The following is a 15227-nucleotide window of genomic DNA, read 5'->3' as shown; positions in this document are numbered from 1 at the left end:
TTTTTTTTTTTTTTTTTTTTGTTAAAGACTTTGAATTTTTGAATTTTAAATTTTAGACACCAAAAAGCAAGAAATAATTTATTTATTTATTTAATTTTTTGTAAATTATATTTAAAAAACGCAAAAGCTTTTAATTTAATTGTTGTTCTCCGATATAAATTCCTTCGACACAGACCTTTTCGGATTGGGATTTTTCAGTGAGAGGGCGAGCGAAATGGACGCTGTGGCCGTGTTTGGAAGAGGAGCTCTGCCGCTTATCCGGCCGCCGCCGACGACGACGACAACGGTTTGCTGCTTTACCCCTACCCGGACTGCCACCCTGAGCCGCCATCGCCGCCGCCACGACCATCTTTCAGCATTCCCTTCGAATTCTAATCTCTTTCCCCAACTTTCTATTCGTTCTCGTGCTGCTTCTACTAACAATGAATCCTTCATTTTCTTGCCTCATTTGGTTGCCTCCCTGGTTTGTTCACTTTCATTTCTCTTCTTCGTTCGATTCAACTGGTTTTCGATTGGCCTGTTTTGAAGATTAATTGATTTTGTCCATTGAGGTGCAGGAACGAGTCGACCAGACCTACATTATGGTGAAACCTGACGGTGTTCAACGTGGCCTTGTGAGTTTCTTTTAATTTGCTATTTCCTCGCTTTCTCTCTATGGTTGCTGTCGATCTTTGCAATTCAGAGTTCTTCAATGTTCATTGTTCGGTTTCTTTGCTATTAAGGTCTCAATTCTTGAATGCGAGTTCAGTTGTGTTGAATCATATCAAATTTAACATTAAAAAAATGAAGAATTCCACAATTTCCTCTGTAATTATAGTGGAGAACTGCTTGACGAACATTCTGAAGTGTTCTTGCTTTAACTGAGTTTGTTTTAGGTTGGAGAGATAATTTCACGATTTGAGAAGAAAGGGTTTAAGCTTACTGGCTTGAAGCTCTTCCAATGCACCAAGGATTTGGCTGAGGTTTGTTCTTGAACCACGTTCATTTTCCACTACGTTTCTGAAGCCTTCTGGATTAATCTCAAAAGATTGAAAGTATTTAGAGTACTAAATTGTTTCTTTTCAACAACTTTGGACGATTACTCCATAAACTAATGGGTTGTTCGAGATTTTCATTAAAATTTCCATTAAACTAATCTTGTATCATTTCAGGAACACTACAAGGATCTTAAGGGCAAGTCCTTTTTTCCTGGTTTAATTGAATACATTACATCAGGTCCTGTTGTGTGTATGGTATGTTTCTCTAAGACTCTATTCTGCTGTATTTCGGCTTCATGTCAATGTTAACCGTGTTTATTTAGGCATGGGAGGGTGTTGGTGTTGTGGCATCAGCACGGAAGTTAATCGGAGTTACAAATCCTCTCGAAGCCGAGCCAGGAACAATTAGAGGGGATCTTTCTATTCAAAAAGGAAGGTTTGGCCTTATTAAACTTGATTCTTGGTTTAATGATTAAATGCAATGGTTACAAGAAATAACTTAGTTGAACATATTGGCAGGAATGTGATTCATGGGAGCGATAGTCCCGAGAGTGGCAAGCGTGAAGTAGGTAAGAGACCTTTCGTGATTTAAAATGGCGTAATTTGTGTGTACATTTCGATCGTATTAGTATAGCCAATGGATTTGTTATTGTTATGGTAGAGTTCTCATTATTTCAAAGCTAAGAAACTGCACCAAATAAATCTTCCACCTTCCACTCAATGAATTGAAGTTGGTCGTCTTTTACCAAACACGGAAAATGTTAAATCTAAGAGGAAATAACACGCTTCAGAATCATAAGGGTTATTTCTGCTAACGATCAGTTTCTTTTAGAAGCAGAAAAAGAAATGTGAGATCCCACATCGGTTAAAGAGGGGAACAAAGTATTCCTTATAAGGGTGTAGAAACCTTTCCCTAGTAGATGCACTTTAAAACCGTGAGGGTGATGACGATACGTAACGGGCCAAAGAGGGCAATATTGTTAGCAGTGGGCTTGGGCTCTTGCTGGAATGGTTGATGGAAACAAGTTGGAAATAAAAGCTTGTACAAAGTGAAAAGTAGTATACGCGTTCTTTGAGCGAGTTTAAGAAGGAAAATCCTCGATGTTTCTAGAGTCTGGGTCTTGTTGTCTTGGGACGGATGTCGACTTTTTAAAAAGAAAAGTAGCATCTGCATTTCAGGATGAAGATCCACTCGAGTTAGAAACAATTTTGCAGGTTAGATGAAATCCTGATTATGTTGACTAGTTTTGTAGTTTAGGGATGCTGCAGTAATCAAGTGTTGAATTCACGTAAAGCCTAATTCTTTTAGAATGGATTAAAAGTTGTTGACAATCCATTAGATCTTGCATTTTCTTCAATCCTCAACTCTGTCTGTGCAGCTCTCTGGTTCAAAGAAGGCGAAGTGGTCGAGTGGGAGCCAGCTCTTGCACCATGGCTGATAGAGTGACATTGTCCTCAGAAAGAATTGTGATATTACTCTTGTCTGTAATTTTGAATTAGTAGAGAGCCCTGTAATCTTCCTCACACAACTGTTTATGCAAAAAATAATTGAGAATTTTTTCATCCAGAATTATGAAGATGATGTGTAGTAATAATTGAAAATTTCTTGGGGATGAAGAGCATCGATAGTTGTAGACAATAAAAAAAGAGTTACTCGAATTTGTGCCAATGGTGGTCAAGGATAAGGTACTCGTTTCAATGGGGGACATTGAGTCCACAAGAAAGCATATGAACCGCATCGATAGTTGTAGACAATAAAAAAAAAAGTTATTCGAAGCTGTGCTAATGGTGGTCAAAGATAAGGTACTCGTTTCAGTGGGCAACATTGAGTCCGCATGAGAAAGATGAGACTCCCCTGTACCTCTTTAGGGGAATGTATGAGTCAAACTAGCCCTGGTGGATTAAAAAATCCAAAGCACTTACTCTAGGTTAAAATATTGCTACGAATAAAAATATCTAAGATATTTTAAAAGAATGCCTAATAATCGTATCAACCCATTATATATTTATTTTAAGAAAATGATTTAGAACGTGTAAGAAAAAATATATTTAGATATTTTTAAAAATGGTTTAAGATTAAAATATCTAGATATTTTAAGAATAAATTGAAAGGTCGCTGCTACTAAATATTCTAGGTTTTCATATCCAAGAAACTCATGCAGTCTCGGTACCCTTTCACCCTATCTAACTTTTCATTTCCAAGAAACTCAAGCAATCTCGGTACCCTTTCACCCTATCTAACTTTTCATTTCCAAGAAACTCAAAGGTCGCTGCTACTAAATATTCTAGGTTTTCATATCCAAGAAACTCATGCAGTCTCGGTACCCTTTCATCCTATCTAACTTTTCATTTCCAAGAAACTCAAGCAATCTCGGTACCCTTTCACCCTATTTAACTTTTCATTTCCAAGAAACTCAAGCAATCTCAATCGAGAACAATGACCCTATCTAAGTTTTCATCTCCAAGAAATTCAAACAAAGACCCTATCTAGGAGATGGTCTAGGATTTCATCTCCAAGAAACTCAAAGCAATCTCAATCTAGAACAAAGTGCAGTAATATCCTATAAACTATCTTGAAATCTCTTCCCGATTTCCCACGAGGAGGTGTTTCCGCAAGGAGTTGTATTAAACACTTCATAATTAAGCTCATGTTCGGATACGAGAATTATACAATTTCCTTTACATATTCTGCATCTTGGACATAAAATTACAACATGATTTCAGCAGGTTTGAAGTAAAACACGAACGAGTACTCATTGCCATTGGGAACTGAATCTGGATTTGGAATGATGTTCGATCACGCCACCAAGTTACAGAACCTTTTCTGATAACGAAGTTGAAAAATCGATGGGTTCTTGCTCTGAATGCAGCTCGCTGTTGTCAGTCAACTGCGATGCACTAGAACTCGGCGACATAACCACGCAACAGATGTCTTCTGTTGCCACTGCCTCCTCCTCCTCCATGATTTTTGGAGTTCCTGAAGAATTTTTAAACTTAGAGAATAGGTAGAGAATGGAGTTGTTCATCCTACGCTGTGTTGAATATTCTGTTGATTGGCAATCCTCGGAAGAATCAGGTGTAGAAGTAGTCGAATAATCTGAATCTACAGCCATCAAGTCTTCTTTGGTTGAATTGACTAACTGATGAGAATCCTTCAGAAATGCATGTGTGTTCATTGCCTCAGTACACGATGAACTTGAGTTAGAATCAGTTTCTCCATCCTCTAAGGCATCCTCTAAGGTAATTGGTGGACATGGGTCTCGTTGGGAACCGAGTTTAAGCTTCATTAGGGTGGTCTCTGCAAGAAGGCAATAAATGAGAACTGTAAAGAATTTTATCCAATTGTTCTTGGTCTCATAAATGGTCTTAAAACCCAAAAATTTGAATTCCTAAACTAAAACAATATTTCTACCAATCGGCTGTTTATCCCCAACTTCAGATTCTGGACTGTAGTCTAATTCTAAGGGAAAGTGAACTGTATGGTTCAGGCCTAAAAATTGAAAGCTTATACAAGTAAACAAAGAAAACATAGGTCCCTCGGGAACTGGTAATCCTCGAAAGAGTCTCGATGAGTGATACTTTCAACAAGCCACTATTGTAAGCTGACTTCGAGCGATCGGGAGAGGAGAGAGTAACCAAAGCGTCACAACAACAAAAAAAATTACCTTGATTCATCGACTGTTGTCATAGAAAAAGAGTAATGATTTTAGCAAGAGACAGGGAGACCTTCACATCCGAACAGTTTCATTACTAATGACTTAACAACAATTCCAACTATTTATCTAATCCTACAGAATGCACAATTGCACATTCAAAGGCGATTAACTGGAGCAAATTGTGTGATAGAATTTCTATGAGCCCAGAAGGCAATCTAATTAACTAAACGCATGGATAGATATGCTATTAGAGTGATGATAATGCACAAAAAGGTGTATCACTAGCAATCTAAGTCCACTGCTAGCAGATATTATCTTCTCTGGGGTTTTCTTTCGGACTTTTCCTCAAAGTTTTAAAACACATATGCTACGAGAGGTTTTCGTACTCTTAAAAGAAATATTTCGTTCTCCTCTCCAATCGAGGTGAGATCTCACACTAGAACTCTCCTTGTACTCTAAAAGAGAGTATTTCTCCTTCCATTCGTTAAAGGATGCCAAAGCATAGACTGCTAGAACGATGCTATTGCTTACTTGATCATTGGAAAAAGAAGCCACTACAAACTTGGTCAGCCACCAGCAATACTAATTTTTTTTTTAGAAAAAAGCTATTAAATAAAACGTTGATGGCTCAATATCAATCGCTAGCAGCAGCAATGTCTCCTCGTTTTCATATCTTTCAGCTTTAAGAATCATGTATATGCTTGCATTAAAAAACTGCTTGGCAAACAATACAATTCTCTGAACAAGGACACTGTTGAATGCTCTCGGTACTTCACATTTCAGAAGAGGAAGGGTATTCTACTTGCAGTTTGAGAAATGTGCACTAGATTAGCCTACAATTGGAAAGTCTAATGTATAGCTAACATTTGATTAATGATAAGTTACAAGAACATAAGTTTGTGATGTAGCAAGTTCGTAGATTTACAACTTGAAAGTTAATGTTTAGTCAGAGAAGTGGGTTTCAAAAAATAAGCGTACTTTAATTAATCAACTAGGATTTTAAATCCTCTGCCTACGATAAGCAAATCAACACAACAATGTAGACTTGCCAACAGAAGCTGTACTACTAATCTCTCCAGAAACTCTGACGCTATAAGCTGAATGAACTCTTCATCACAAATGAGCAATGACCCCGAAAATAACAGCTCTCAAATACATAATCCGGTACAGCAGATCCACTTTTTAAGTTTTAAACAATGAAACGAACAATAATTCAAACAGAGTTCTTCTTTCATTCTCTATCAAATTCAAGAATCATTCACTATAGTCATTCCAAATAACAAGATAATATCAATACCCCATTCAAATTCTCACATCTGATCCCTTGTTCTTGTTGGTTACTAAATACGTCTAATTGTTTCTAATTCTAAACATCGTTAAAACCAGATCTCCTACACTTTCCATAACCAATTCAACTGTTCTCCGCCAAAGTACTACAAACCTAGTTTCCTGTCTACTAAGTGGCTAAAAAACTGAAAAACCAAAAGAAAACAAAAGAAAAAAGGGCGAGAACACACCATTTTTCAATCCAAGCAAAAATTGATTTCCATGAAATGGAAAGAATCCTGTCATATTATCGCATATATTTAAGTAAGCAAAAAAGAAAAAAAAAACAGAAATCGGCAGATTCCTAAAGAGCTAACTTGCGAGTCCATAATTATATTAAAAACAAAGATTGAGATAGAGAACGAACCGTAGATGGAGAGACAATCATCCTTATGAATCTTGGAAGTCGCCCGCTCCAAGGACTCTAGTGAAGAAGGCGATCTGATCCTCCCAAACATCGTTTCACTCTCAATCAGAGCCGCACAGACACGAATGTCTCAACAGCTTACTCTAGAAGAAGAAATGAAAAATGCGGAATTCAGATTTCAGTGGCGCGTAAACGAATCGAGAAAGGGCGGGAAGCTTACAATGCAATCTTTGTCCTCTTCAGTTTGGGCCTACATGGGCTTTATTAATATGGGCCGCTTCAGTTTGGGCCTACACGGGCTTTATTAATATGGGCCGCTTCGTTATAAAGTTAAAATATTTTATATTATTTTGAAGCAATTGATTTACAAGCACCAAAACAATTTAATTAATTAATTTAACATGATTCTTACATATGATGAATCATCATATGACACGAGAATCCAACCAACTCGAGCTATCCAACCCAAAATATAAAAGTTGAGTTAGGTTAGACTTTCTTTTATTTTTGGTTTGTTTGAATTATGTTGAATTTTTTAAAAACAAAAAACTCAGGTCGGTTGTGAGTTGACATTTTCTTGGACCAACTCGAAAATAAAATTACAATTCAACCCTATTTTCAATATTATTATGAAAATTAAGAATATTTAACATTTGTAACTAATGTTTGTGATGTGTCATACTTGTGAATGTTTGATATTTGAGTTTTATGGAGTTTAGTTATTAACGTAACATGCAAGTAAGAATAATTTAAAAAAAAAAAAGAAAAAAAAAATCAACATCCAAATCCAACCTAAAAAAATTCAATAACTAAATCCAACCTAACAAAAAAAATAGAGGATTAATTAAAAAAAAAAAAAAAAACTCTAACCGAATCCAACCTAACCTAAAAAGAGAGGATTGGATTAGATTGTATTGTAGATTTCTCGAGTCACCACCCCGCCACCCAAAATTTTGGATTGGTCCAAAACATTTTTTCGATCCAACCCAGGTACACTTATAAAACCTATACAAGACCCAACCCATGTATAGACCCAAGGCATCATGGTTTTGAAGATCCCTATCAATGAAGTCTCAAACACGACTCTCCACAATAGTATGATATTATCCACTTTAAACATAAGCTCTTATGGTTTTACTTGAGGCTTTCCCAAAAGACTTCATCTCAATGGAAAGAGTATTCCTCGATTATAAACCCATGATCATTCCCTAAATTAACTGACGTGTCCGAAAAGGCCTCATCTCAATGGAGAGAGTATTCCTTGATTATAAATCCATGATCCTTCCCTAAATTAGCCGATGTGGGACTTACATCATCCAACCGTCTCAATCTATCATTGTTGAACTCAATAAACTAGACATATTGATCCCGGTTTCGTGCTCAAAAGTCGATATAAAAAGAAGGAAAGATAAAACGAATATGACTCTTGAAAAACAAAAAGACATGAAAAGGATCAGTGTAAAGCATTCATATAATTTCTAACAAGACATTCAATTGATATATCAAAATCAAGTAATAACGACGACAGTAAGCCTGGGGCGCCAATGTGTTTAGAACGAAACGACAGCGCCATTTTCACGAAGTTCCGATGCTCAAATTTCATCGACGCAAACTAAAATCGTAGTTACAGATCAATGACACGAGACAACTTCTGGATACGGTTGAGTAAGAAGTCTCCTTGCTTGATGGTAGCTTGGTACAGAGCGTTCTTCGAATCAGGACGATTAGTTTCGAGAACACCTGCTACTTTATCGATCTTACAATGAAGTTTTCCCGCAGCAATGAAACGAGACAACTCCCTGGCACCATCAGAAAAAACACATTTTATGAGAGAAAACAATCATTTAGACATCATTTAGACGATTAGAATCCATGCATGAGCACTTACAGATCGATAAATTCCACAGATACTCCAAATGCATTCGCCATTGCTTTGATTGTGACACTCTTATAGGACTCCAGAAACTGGGAATAAACAACAGTTCTGACCTCTCTCATGTAGTACCTGAAGTGCGGGTGCAAATAACGGTCTAATTTTATTTGCTCGGTCAGACCAGCTGCATTGATACAGATCAAATAAAGAAATGTGAAACCCGAAACAAGTAGATTATCGGTCACGGATTTAAGCATCGTGTAAAATTTCCTGCTTACCGAAGGCTGAGAAAAATGATTTATATTGACAGTCATACAAAGAGTTCAAGAAGTCAGAAAGGTATGGGACTTTTCCGATCACCGTCAATATCTCAGGGGCATCAACGACCTACAGTACATGAATTAAAATCGATAGTGCAATTGGGAAGACGTGCCAACTATCCATGATACAAAAAACTGAATGCAAATTCATGGAAATCACAAGTACCTTTTGCTTTAGAGACACTCTATCCAAAGATATAATGCTTGTGAGAACTGTATAAAATATGAATGTGTCATAAGGAAAAAGCTCATATGTAGTGAAAGTCGAGATGGAATCCAAAAACAAGTTGGCTGCTTTCTTAAAGTTTCGAGTCGACATGCAGTACAAGCCTTCATACACCTTCAGACGATTCTTTCGTTCCCAATCACCTCCTTCTTCAAACAAGCTGGCAAACAGAGCATGTAATCACAACCAATAACACACAAATGTTGATTTTGAAAAGAAATACTACGCGCGATGATCATATCATGGCTTACTTTTTAGCTTTTTCGATACTTTTCGAGATGAGGTCAAAATCCATGTAGAAAAATCCAAGCTGTAGAGTATGGAAAACCAAATCCATCTTAAGTCCGACCGCAACTGTTTTGCTCTCAGTTACCTTGAGTTGCTCCAGTGCTCTGTCCTGAGGTCAAAATCTAGAACGTTAGGTGGAAGTCGCAGAACAGCCCTACAATACTTGGGGAGAAAGATTTAACGAACCTTATCACCGATACGAATGAAGAAAAGTGATTTGGCTAAATGAGCTTCTCGAACTTCACTTTCACCCAAGTTTTCTTCAGCATCAGCAATCCTGAGTACAAGATTGATCAATGGCTAAATACACACAAATTGCTGTTCTCTTAAAAGTTATAAATAAAGTAACACACAACAGCATGGCACCATAAACAGCTACAAAAATAGTGGCCATTAACTACAAGAAATACAGATCAACCATTCAAATCCAAATCCATATCCAGTGTGGGTATGCATTAAATGCGTTGTTTAAATAAAGGAGGAACGCAGCAAAGGGACTCAACGAGAGTTACAATAGATTTCGACTCGAAGGAGTTCTCAAAATTCTTCAAATTACCAGATCACCATTTAGCAACTTGTATTGTTGGTTATTCAATCTATTTTAGTAGATCTGAAATCTAGTTCCCATCAGCGTGCAACAATATTTTGAACTCATATGTGCCCTACTCGTTATATTCAATTTCTATAAAACAAAAAGAACCACAGAGAGTCACCATACAAAATCAAAACATTCAACAGCAGCATAACCTTTCATCAATTAGGAATTTAGCATTGTAAGGTCAGTTATGGTAGAATAATATCCAGAAGCTAAGTAGAACTGCGCCTCGAATAGAACAGATTCACACATCCATGGAAATTCCGAATTAACTAAAGTTGAAAGTCGATGTGTTGATAGGAAGTGGAACTGTAAATCGATGCCAATTCAAGGATAATCAACTTAATGCACATTCACGTATATTCAAAGAACTTCAGATGTACTCTCCTGCATAACCCTCATACTAAAGAACACTTACAAAAACAGATCAAGAATAGTATGAAAAAACTCACTTCTCGTCCAGCTTCTTCAACTCCTCATCGTTTTTCGCACGCATCGAGTCTAACACGCTCCGATCCAAATCCAATAGCGAATTTCCGGTTAGGGCTTCGTATAAAGGAGCCATGTCTACACAATACAAATTCCAGAGAAGAAAAACCACATTTCGTAAGACAGAAATCACAATGCGAAATCGATGAAACTCATTGAGAGTATGAAGCAATCCGCGAATTACCATCAGCTTTAACGGAGGCCAATACTTCCTCCCTAAGATTGACCTTCTCGATATCTTGAACATCCGGGTGAGTTAGAAGGAAGAGCTTGTGAGAAAGCACGAGATGAGGCTGCTGAGTTCCCTCCTGTCCTTCCATGGCGACTGAGAAATTGCTCGCCGAGTGAAGAATTTGGGCGTCGTCCCTGTGATGTCTTTCTTGCAGGAGGAGGCACCAAGATTGGCGGAGGTGTGGCTTATTACGAAGGAAATGGATTACTTCCATTTCTCTAATATATATATTATAAACTAAATTAATAAAAATATTCATAAATTTTAAACTTTTAATAATGAAATTATTTTTATTAAAAATCAAAATATTACTATAACAAAATTTTAATATTTTATATTTAAATTTGAACGATAACATATTAGCTACCTATTCCGCCCCTCGGTTTTAGACATTTCGTCGTACGTTGGAGACTGTTTCAAGCTCATTAACATGTCGGATCACAATTGGAACCCTCCATTATGCATGAAACTCGTCCTCAAAATGGGTCTCTAATTGTACTTCACGCTCAACGTTCTTTATGTCTTTTGGTTTACTTAACCAGTGCATCTTTCTTTGGAGAAGCAATCCGCTCGGTTGAAATTTGCCCCTTCAGTTATGTAACAAAACGTCCACACGATTACAAGTCTACTACCAGCCTCTTCGACGACACTAGCCATAGTTTGGGCGAACCTTTGGCTCTAATACCCTCTGTCATCACGTAAGTCCTTCAAGCCCTTAAACAGAGGCACCTTGCTAACCTAACAGTCCGTTGTAACAGGATAAGTTTCAAAAAAACCCTTTTGAGATTCTCAGTCAAGCTTCAGTATAACGCTTTGACTTGAGAATTAGGAATTTAAGGCGTCAGGCATATTCGTGTGGCTTGTCACACCGCTCAATCCCTTGCTTTGTTCTCGAGCCATGGGCTCTTTCTTACGGGAGGCCAGGTGCGTAGGAACGCCCAATCCGATTTCCGCCGTGCTTATATATATATATATATATATTCCTTAATTATTTATATTATATAAATCAATGAGGGAAAAGAATGTGATCCAATATAATCGAAACAAGATTAATGAATCCAACGGCTCTGAAGTTACTAACCAATACCGTCGAGTTCATTAAAAAATTTCAGAACGAATTACGATATGTCGTTTCGTTCATCGCAGGAACGATTCAGAATCCCCCCGGCCTCCTAATCTAGCCCAGCCCGGCGGCCACCGTTCTTCATCTTCGACCGAGAAGAAGGATCCGGCGAAGTTCTGAAAAGTTTCGCAATCAATGGGTAAACGAAAGCGTCCACAACCGGTGAACTTCATTGACCTCGATCAGCCGACCACAGGTAAAATTTCATCAGTTCGTTTAGTAGCATCTTCTTGCTTAGTTTCAATCGGCATCGTTTTGCAGTCGAGAGATTGGAGGGAGATAGTTTACTGTCGTGTGGTTTGAATTAGCGATTAGAAGATTGTTTCTTGGACTTTGGCTGACATTTTTGCTTATTCGCGATTCGGGATGGTGATAATGGGAAGCTTGTTCTTACTAGCTAGTTGTATGTTTCTTCTTTGCCTCTAGCGGCTACCAAGATTATTGGGAGAAGAAAATTTATAGCTATGTAGTTTGTTTTATCCAGTTGCGCAGTGGTGGTAATTCATAGTAGGAAGCGGAATCTCGAACTACCTGCTTTCATGCTAGCTCAGAAACCAAAATTTATTAAACATTAGGGTGCCTATGTATGCTAACTGCAACACGAGTTTGTCTTGTTTGATGGAACTTTTAACTGCATTTGTCATATATGTTGTGGTAAACTCTTTGCATATTAGGAATTTTGGAAGGCTTGTTTCATAGAACGATGAAGGTCTCTGACTGGTTTTATGCATCATCGTCAATGAATTCTTGATGTGGTTCAGTGCTTCAATCTGAAGATTTTGTTTATACTAGACAACTTAATCATAGGGATGGATAACTATGGTTTTGAGCAGGCTTACTAGTTATCTTAACCTCCTGATAATTGTATTGAATTTATACTGATTGTTGGAAATTCGTTTTAGAAGGTTTTGGCTGGTGTATGATTCTGCCTGGAACCATCTTTGATCTTTGAACGCTGATTTTTGTGGGTCGTTCTTTTGAGATGCATAAACTTTTATGGCTGGCCTTTAATCGTTCCTTCTTTTGGTTTCTTTTGTGTGAAAGAAATGGGGGGATCTTGAACAGCATTCATTCTTCATTTAGTTTTATCGAATGCTTTAGTTTTGTAAATGTTGGCACCTTTCAATGTAAGTGTTGACCCATTCAAGGATTTTAGTCTCTATTCTTTAATACACAACGGGGAGTCTTTCTTGTAGTCCACCTGTTCAGGACGGTTGGGAGGGAGTTCCACGTTGGCTAATTAAGGGGATGATCATGGGTTTATAAGCAAGGAATACATCTCCAATGGTACGAGGCCTTTTGGGAAAATCAAAAGTAAAAGTCACGAGAGTTTATGCTCAAAGTGGACAATATCATACCATTGTGGAGGTCTATGATTCCTAACACCCGTGGTCATTTCACTTGTCAATGAAATATCTTAAAAAATCATCAACATTTTTTTTGTAATTTTATACTGTTGGATAGAAAAGTAGTTCCTTGTAAGGTAAACAATTTCTATTTTCTCTCATGGAGAAAACGACTTCTTCATCTTTTATTGCTTCTTGTTCCTTCATGGCCTACTATGGTTTCGGTTTTCTCTGTTCAAATCCTTTTATTTTATTTTATTTTTAAGTTATGAATTCAGCAAGGAAAATATATCATTTCTTGGGGCTCAGCGTCTTTGTTGGCATACTGCCCGATGTCTGGCTCTGATATCATTTGTAACAGGTTCACTGCTAGCAGATGTTGTACTAGAGGTTGATTTTTAGTATAGGCATCTAGGTTCCCATCATTATAATAACTTCCGGTCATTGTTCCATATAAGTTCTGTCTGTTTATTTTGGACACTCTCCAAATGAATTTTGGCAACAAACCGATTTGCTTACTGACAGAGACATGTTGGGTTCAGGTTACAAAATCTCACTCACCTTTTATATCAATTATCAGGGCATGGCAACAGGAAAAAATTAAAAGAATCTGAGAATATCGAAACTCTACAGCTTGTACCCCCCTCGACGTCAGACACTAGTCCTGTTCGTCGTCGCAAGCAATCAACAACGGAAGTTGAAACCAGTGGTGCAAGTCCTAGTCAAAAAAGGAAGCTCGACTCTAGAGCTTTTGAATATTGTTTTCAGTAAGTAACATTCCTTATAAACTTGCTAAACATTATGAGATATTTTCTGTAATTTGATTGGAATATTGAGATGTGTAGGAATTTATGGAGGAGCTCTCCAGAAGAGAAGAAGATCCAGTTTACATATCTCGACTGCTTATGGTTTAGCTTGTACTTGAAAGCAGCACACAGAAGAAAGGTCCTGAAATGGATTAAGAACAAACAAATATTTTCAAAGAAATATGTCTTTGTTCCTATTGTTTGCTGGTAGATTCTTCCCCACTCACGACTTAAAGTCTCGTATTATCGTGTTTATGTTGTATCATATAACGAACTAATTGTTATTAGGAGCCACTGGAGCCTATTGATATTTTGCCACTTTGATGAGAAGCCGGAGTCAAAAACTAGAAAACCATGCATGTTATTGCTTGATTCACTTCAGGAGGCAAATCCAAGACGGCTTGAACCAGAGATTAGAAAGTGTGTTTTTAGGAGTTAATGGATTTCTTCTCTATTATTGTTTCTCTCAGTAATTGATATGCTTTTGCAACCTTTTTCAGATTTGTTATGGACATTTTCAAAGATGATGGCAGGTGCAAGAACTTGAAGGTTATTGGCGATATTCCTCTCATGGTGCCAAAGGTAATCGACATTGTCGTGTTCGAACTGTCGTCTGATCCTATTCTTCCTTTTAACTTGTAAATAATTACACGATCTACGAAATTTCTAGGTGCCACAACAGAAGAATGGTGAAGAATGTGGCAAATTTGTTCTGTACTTCATTCATTTGTTTATGAAAGCTGCTCCAGAAAAATTTAGCATCAAAGACTACCCTTACTTCGTGAGTGTTCTTATCCCACTTATGACATTTTCTTCAGCAATGACTCTTCCAAATGCTGGAGAGATTCCATTAACGAGCTGAATTGGTGGCTTGCAGATGAAAGAGAATTGGTTTACAGAAGAAGGTGTGTGCCAATTCTTCAAGACATTCGGCCATTTTGAAGAGGACATCTGTCTATAATTTGTGCTCGACGCGTCGTGTTCGTCCTTGGCACGGTCAGGTTGTCATCTCTACTCCATGAGAAGATTTGTATAGCAAAGTTCACTAATTCCTGACATAGTTTAGTGTGTTTTGAATTTGTTGTGAAATGAGGAGGCATACGTAGGGAAGTGAGGAGCATTCATAATTAGCTCATCTTCTTAGTGTAGATCATCTACTTTCATGACTATAGTACCCGAAGGATTGATTGGGTGTTCCAATTAGTTGATATACATGTAAATGCATTTGTTCATATGATGCTACTATAGAGGATACATTTTCATTGTTAAATCTGGGTCTGGTGAATCATGAACATATTATTCATTCAATTCAAGTTTATGGATGAAATTTGAGTTCCTTATATTTTTGGTCGGATTGGAATGACTCTAAAGTAGAAATTCATTAGTGTTCGTTGAAAAGTTAATGCAGAACATTGCCCTTTCAATATTCCGCAGACGTTTTATAACTGTCATTAAATTAGAAATTTATCAGGAGATTGAGGTAATGATAGAAGCTGATTTTAGCCGAATTTGGTGCTAATAGTTATCCAACTTTTTCTCATGAGTCTCTCAAGAATGATTAGAATCACTGCATATCAACAAGTATAACTCTCGTAAGAGGTTA

General features: G+C 37.3%; 4 protein-coding genes across 4 annotated transcripts; 2 read left to right on the top strand and 2 right to left on the bottom strand.

The window, feature by feature from the left end:
• The first annotated feature begins 167 nt into the window (after positions 1-167).
• On the top strand, positions 168-2547 carry LOC111456972 (nucleoside diphosphate kinase-like). The gene is made up of 7 exons (XM_023099059.1): positions 168-463; positions 558-614; positions 876-962; positions 1152-1232; positions 1301-1413; positions 1497-1546; positions 2357-2547. The coding sequence occupies exons 1-7, from the start codon at positions 215-217 to the stop codon at positions 2422-2424; spliced, it is 705 nt and encodes a 234-aa protein (XP_022954827.1). The 5' UTR covers positions 168-214; the 3' UTR covers positions 2425-2547.
• A 1035-nt stretch (positions 2548-3582) lies between these two features.
• On the bottom strand, positions 3583-6513 carry LOC111456975. Its single transcript, XM_023099061.1, has 2 exons — positions 6327-6513; positions 3583-4275 (listed from the first exon to the last, which is right to left on the bottom strand). Exons 1-2 carry the CDS (start codon positions 6415-6417, stop codon positions 3788-3790), a joined length of 579 nt encoding a protein of 192 aa, XP_022954829.1. The 5' UTR covers positions 6418-6513; the 3' UTR covers positions 3583-3787.
• Positions 6514-7767: 1254 nt separating this feature from the next.
• On the bottom strand, positions 7768-10528 carry LOC111456967 (26S proteasome non-ATPase regulatory subunit 6 homolog). The gene is made up of 8 exons (XM_023099054.1): positions 10302-10528; positions 10081-10195; positions 9220-9310; positions 8997-9142; positions 8686-8905; positions 8478-8586; positions 8215-8383; positions 7768-8125 (listed from the first exon to the last, which is right to left on the bottom strand). Exons 1-8 carry the CDS (start codon positions 10435-10437, stop codon positions 7951-7953), a joined length of 1161 nt encoding a protein of 386 aa, XP_022954822.1. The 5' UTR covers positions 10438-10528; the 3' UTR covers positions 7768-7950.
• An 878-nt stretch (positions 10529-11406) lies between these two features.
• LOC111456971 (probable ubiquitin-like-specific protease 2A) lies at positions 11407-14957 on the top strand. Its single transcript, XM_023099058.1, has 7 exons — positions 11407-11668; positions 13399-13585; positions 13664-13831; positions 13913-14044; positions 14125-14206; positions 14295-14405; positions 14502-14957. The coding sequence occupies exons 1-7, from the start codon at positions 11608-11610 to the stop codon at positions 14583-14585; spliced, it is 825 nt and encodes a 274-aa protein (XP_022954826.1). The 5' UTR covers positions 11407-11607; the 3' UTR covers positions 14586-14957.
• Positions 14958-15227: the final 270 nt, after the last annotated feature.

This window comes from Cucurbita moschata, unplaced genomic scaffold (genome assembly GCF_002738365.1).
Source record: "Cucurbita moschata cultivar Rifu unplaced genomic scaffold, Cmos_1.0 Cmo_Scf00019, whole genome shotgun sequence".
Taxonomy (NCBI): domain Eukaryota; kingdom Viridiplantae; phylum Streptophyta; class Magnoliopsida; order Cucurbitales; family Cucurbitaceae; genus Cucurbita; species Cucurbita moschata.
This window is presented reverse-complemented; position numbering and strand designations above follow the sequence as displayed.

What these genes read in the sequence shown, in the direction of transcription:
- LOC111456972 (XM_023099059.1), top strand. Translation starts at nt 215, where the DNA reads ATGGACGCTGTGGCCGTGTTTGGAAGAGGAGCTCTGCCGCTTATCCGG. An exon ending in ACGGTGTTCAACGTGGCCTT is followed by an intron (nt 615 to 875) that starts GTGAGTTTCTTT and finishes AGTTTGTTTTAG; the next exon opens with GTTGGAGAGATAATTTCACG. An exon ending in CAGGTCCTGTTGTGTGTATG is followed by an intron (nt 1,233 to 1,300) that starts GTATGTTTCTCT and finishes GTGTTTATTTAG; the next exon opens with GCATGGGAGGGTGTTGGTGT.
- LOC111456975 (XM_023099061.1), bottom strand. Translation starts at nt 6,417, where the DNA reads ATGTTTGGGAGGATCAGATCGCCTTCTTCACTAGAGTCCTTGGAGCGG. An exon ending in TGATTGTCTCTCCATCTACG is followed by an intron (nt 4,276 to 6,326) that starts GTTCGTTCTCTA and finishes GCCTTCTTGCAG; the next exon opens with AGACCACCCTAATGAAGCTT.
- LOC111456967 (XM_023099054.1), bottom strand. Translation starts at nt 10,437, where the DNA reads ATGGAAGGACAGGAGGGAACTCAGCAGCCTCATCTCGTGCTTTCTCAC. An exon ending in AGTATCGAAAAAGCTAAAAA is followed by an intron (nt 8,906 to 8,996) that starts GTAAGCCATGAT and finishes TCTGTTTGCCAG; the next exon opens with CTTGTTTGAAGAAGGAGGTG. An exon ending in TCTGTGGAATTTATCGATCT is followed by an intron (nt 8,126 to 8,214) that starts GTAAGTGCTCAT and finishes TGATGGTGCCAG; the next exon opens with GGAGTTGTCTCGTTTCATTG.
- LOC111456971 (XM_023099058.1), top strand. Translation starts at nt 11,608, where the DNA reads ATGGGTAAACGAAAGCGTCCACAACCGGTGAACTTCATTGACCTCGAT. An exon ending in TTTGTTCCTATTGTTTGCTG is followed by an intron (nt 13,832 to 13,912) that starts GTAGATTCTTCC and finishes AATTGTTATTAG; the next exon opens with GAGCCACTGGAGCCTATTGA. An exon ending in TCAAAGACTACCCTTACTTC is followed by an intron (nt 14,406 to 14,501) that starts GTGAGTGTTCTT and finishes GGTGGCTTGCAG; the next exon opens with ATGAAAGAGAATTGGTTTAC.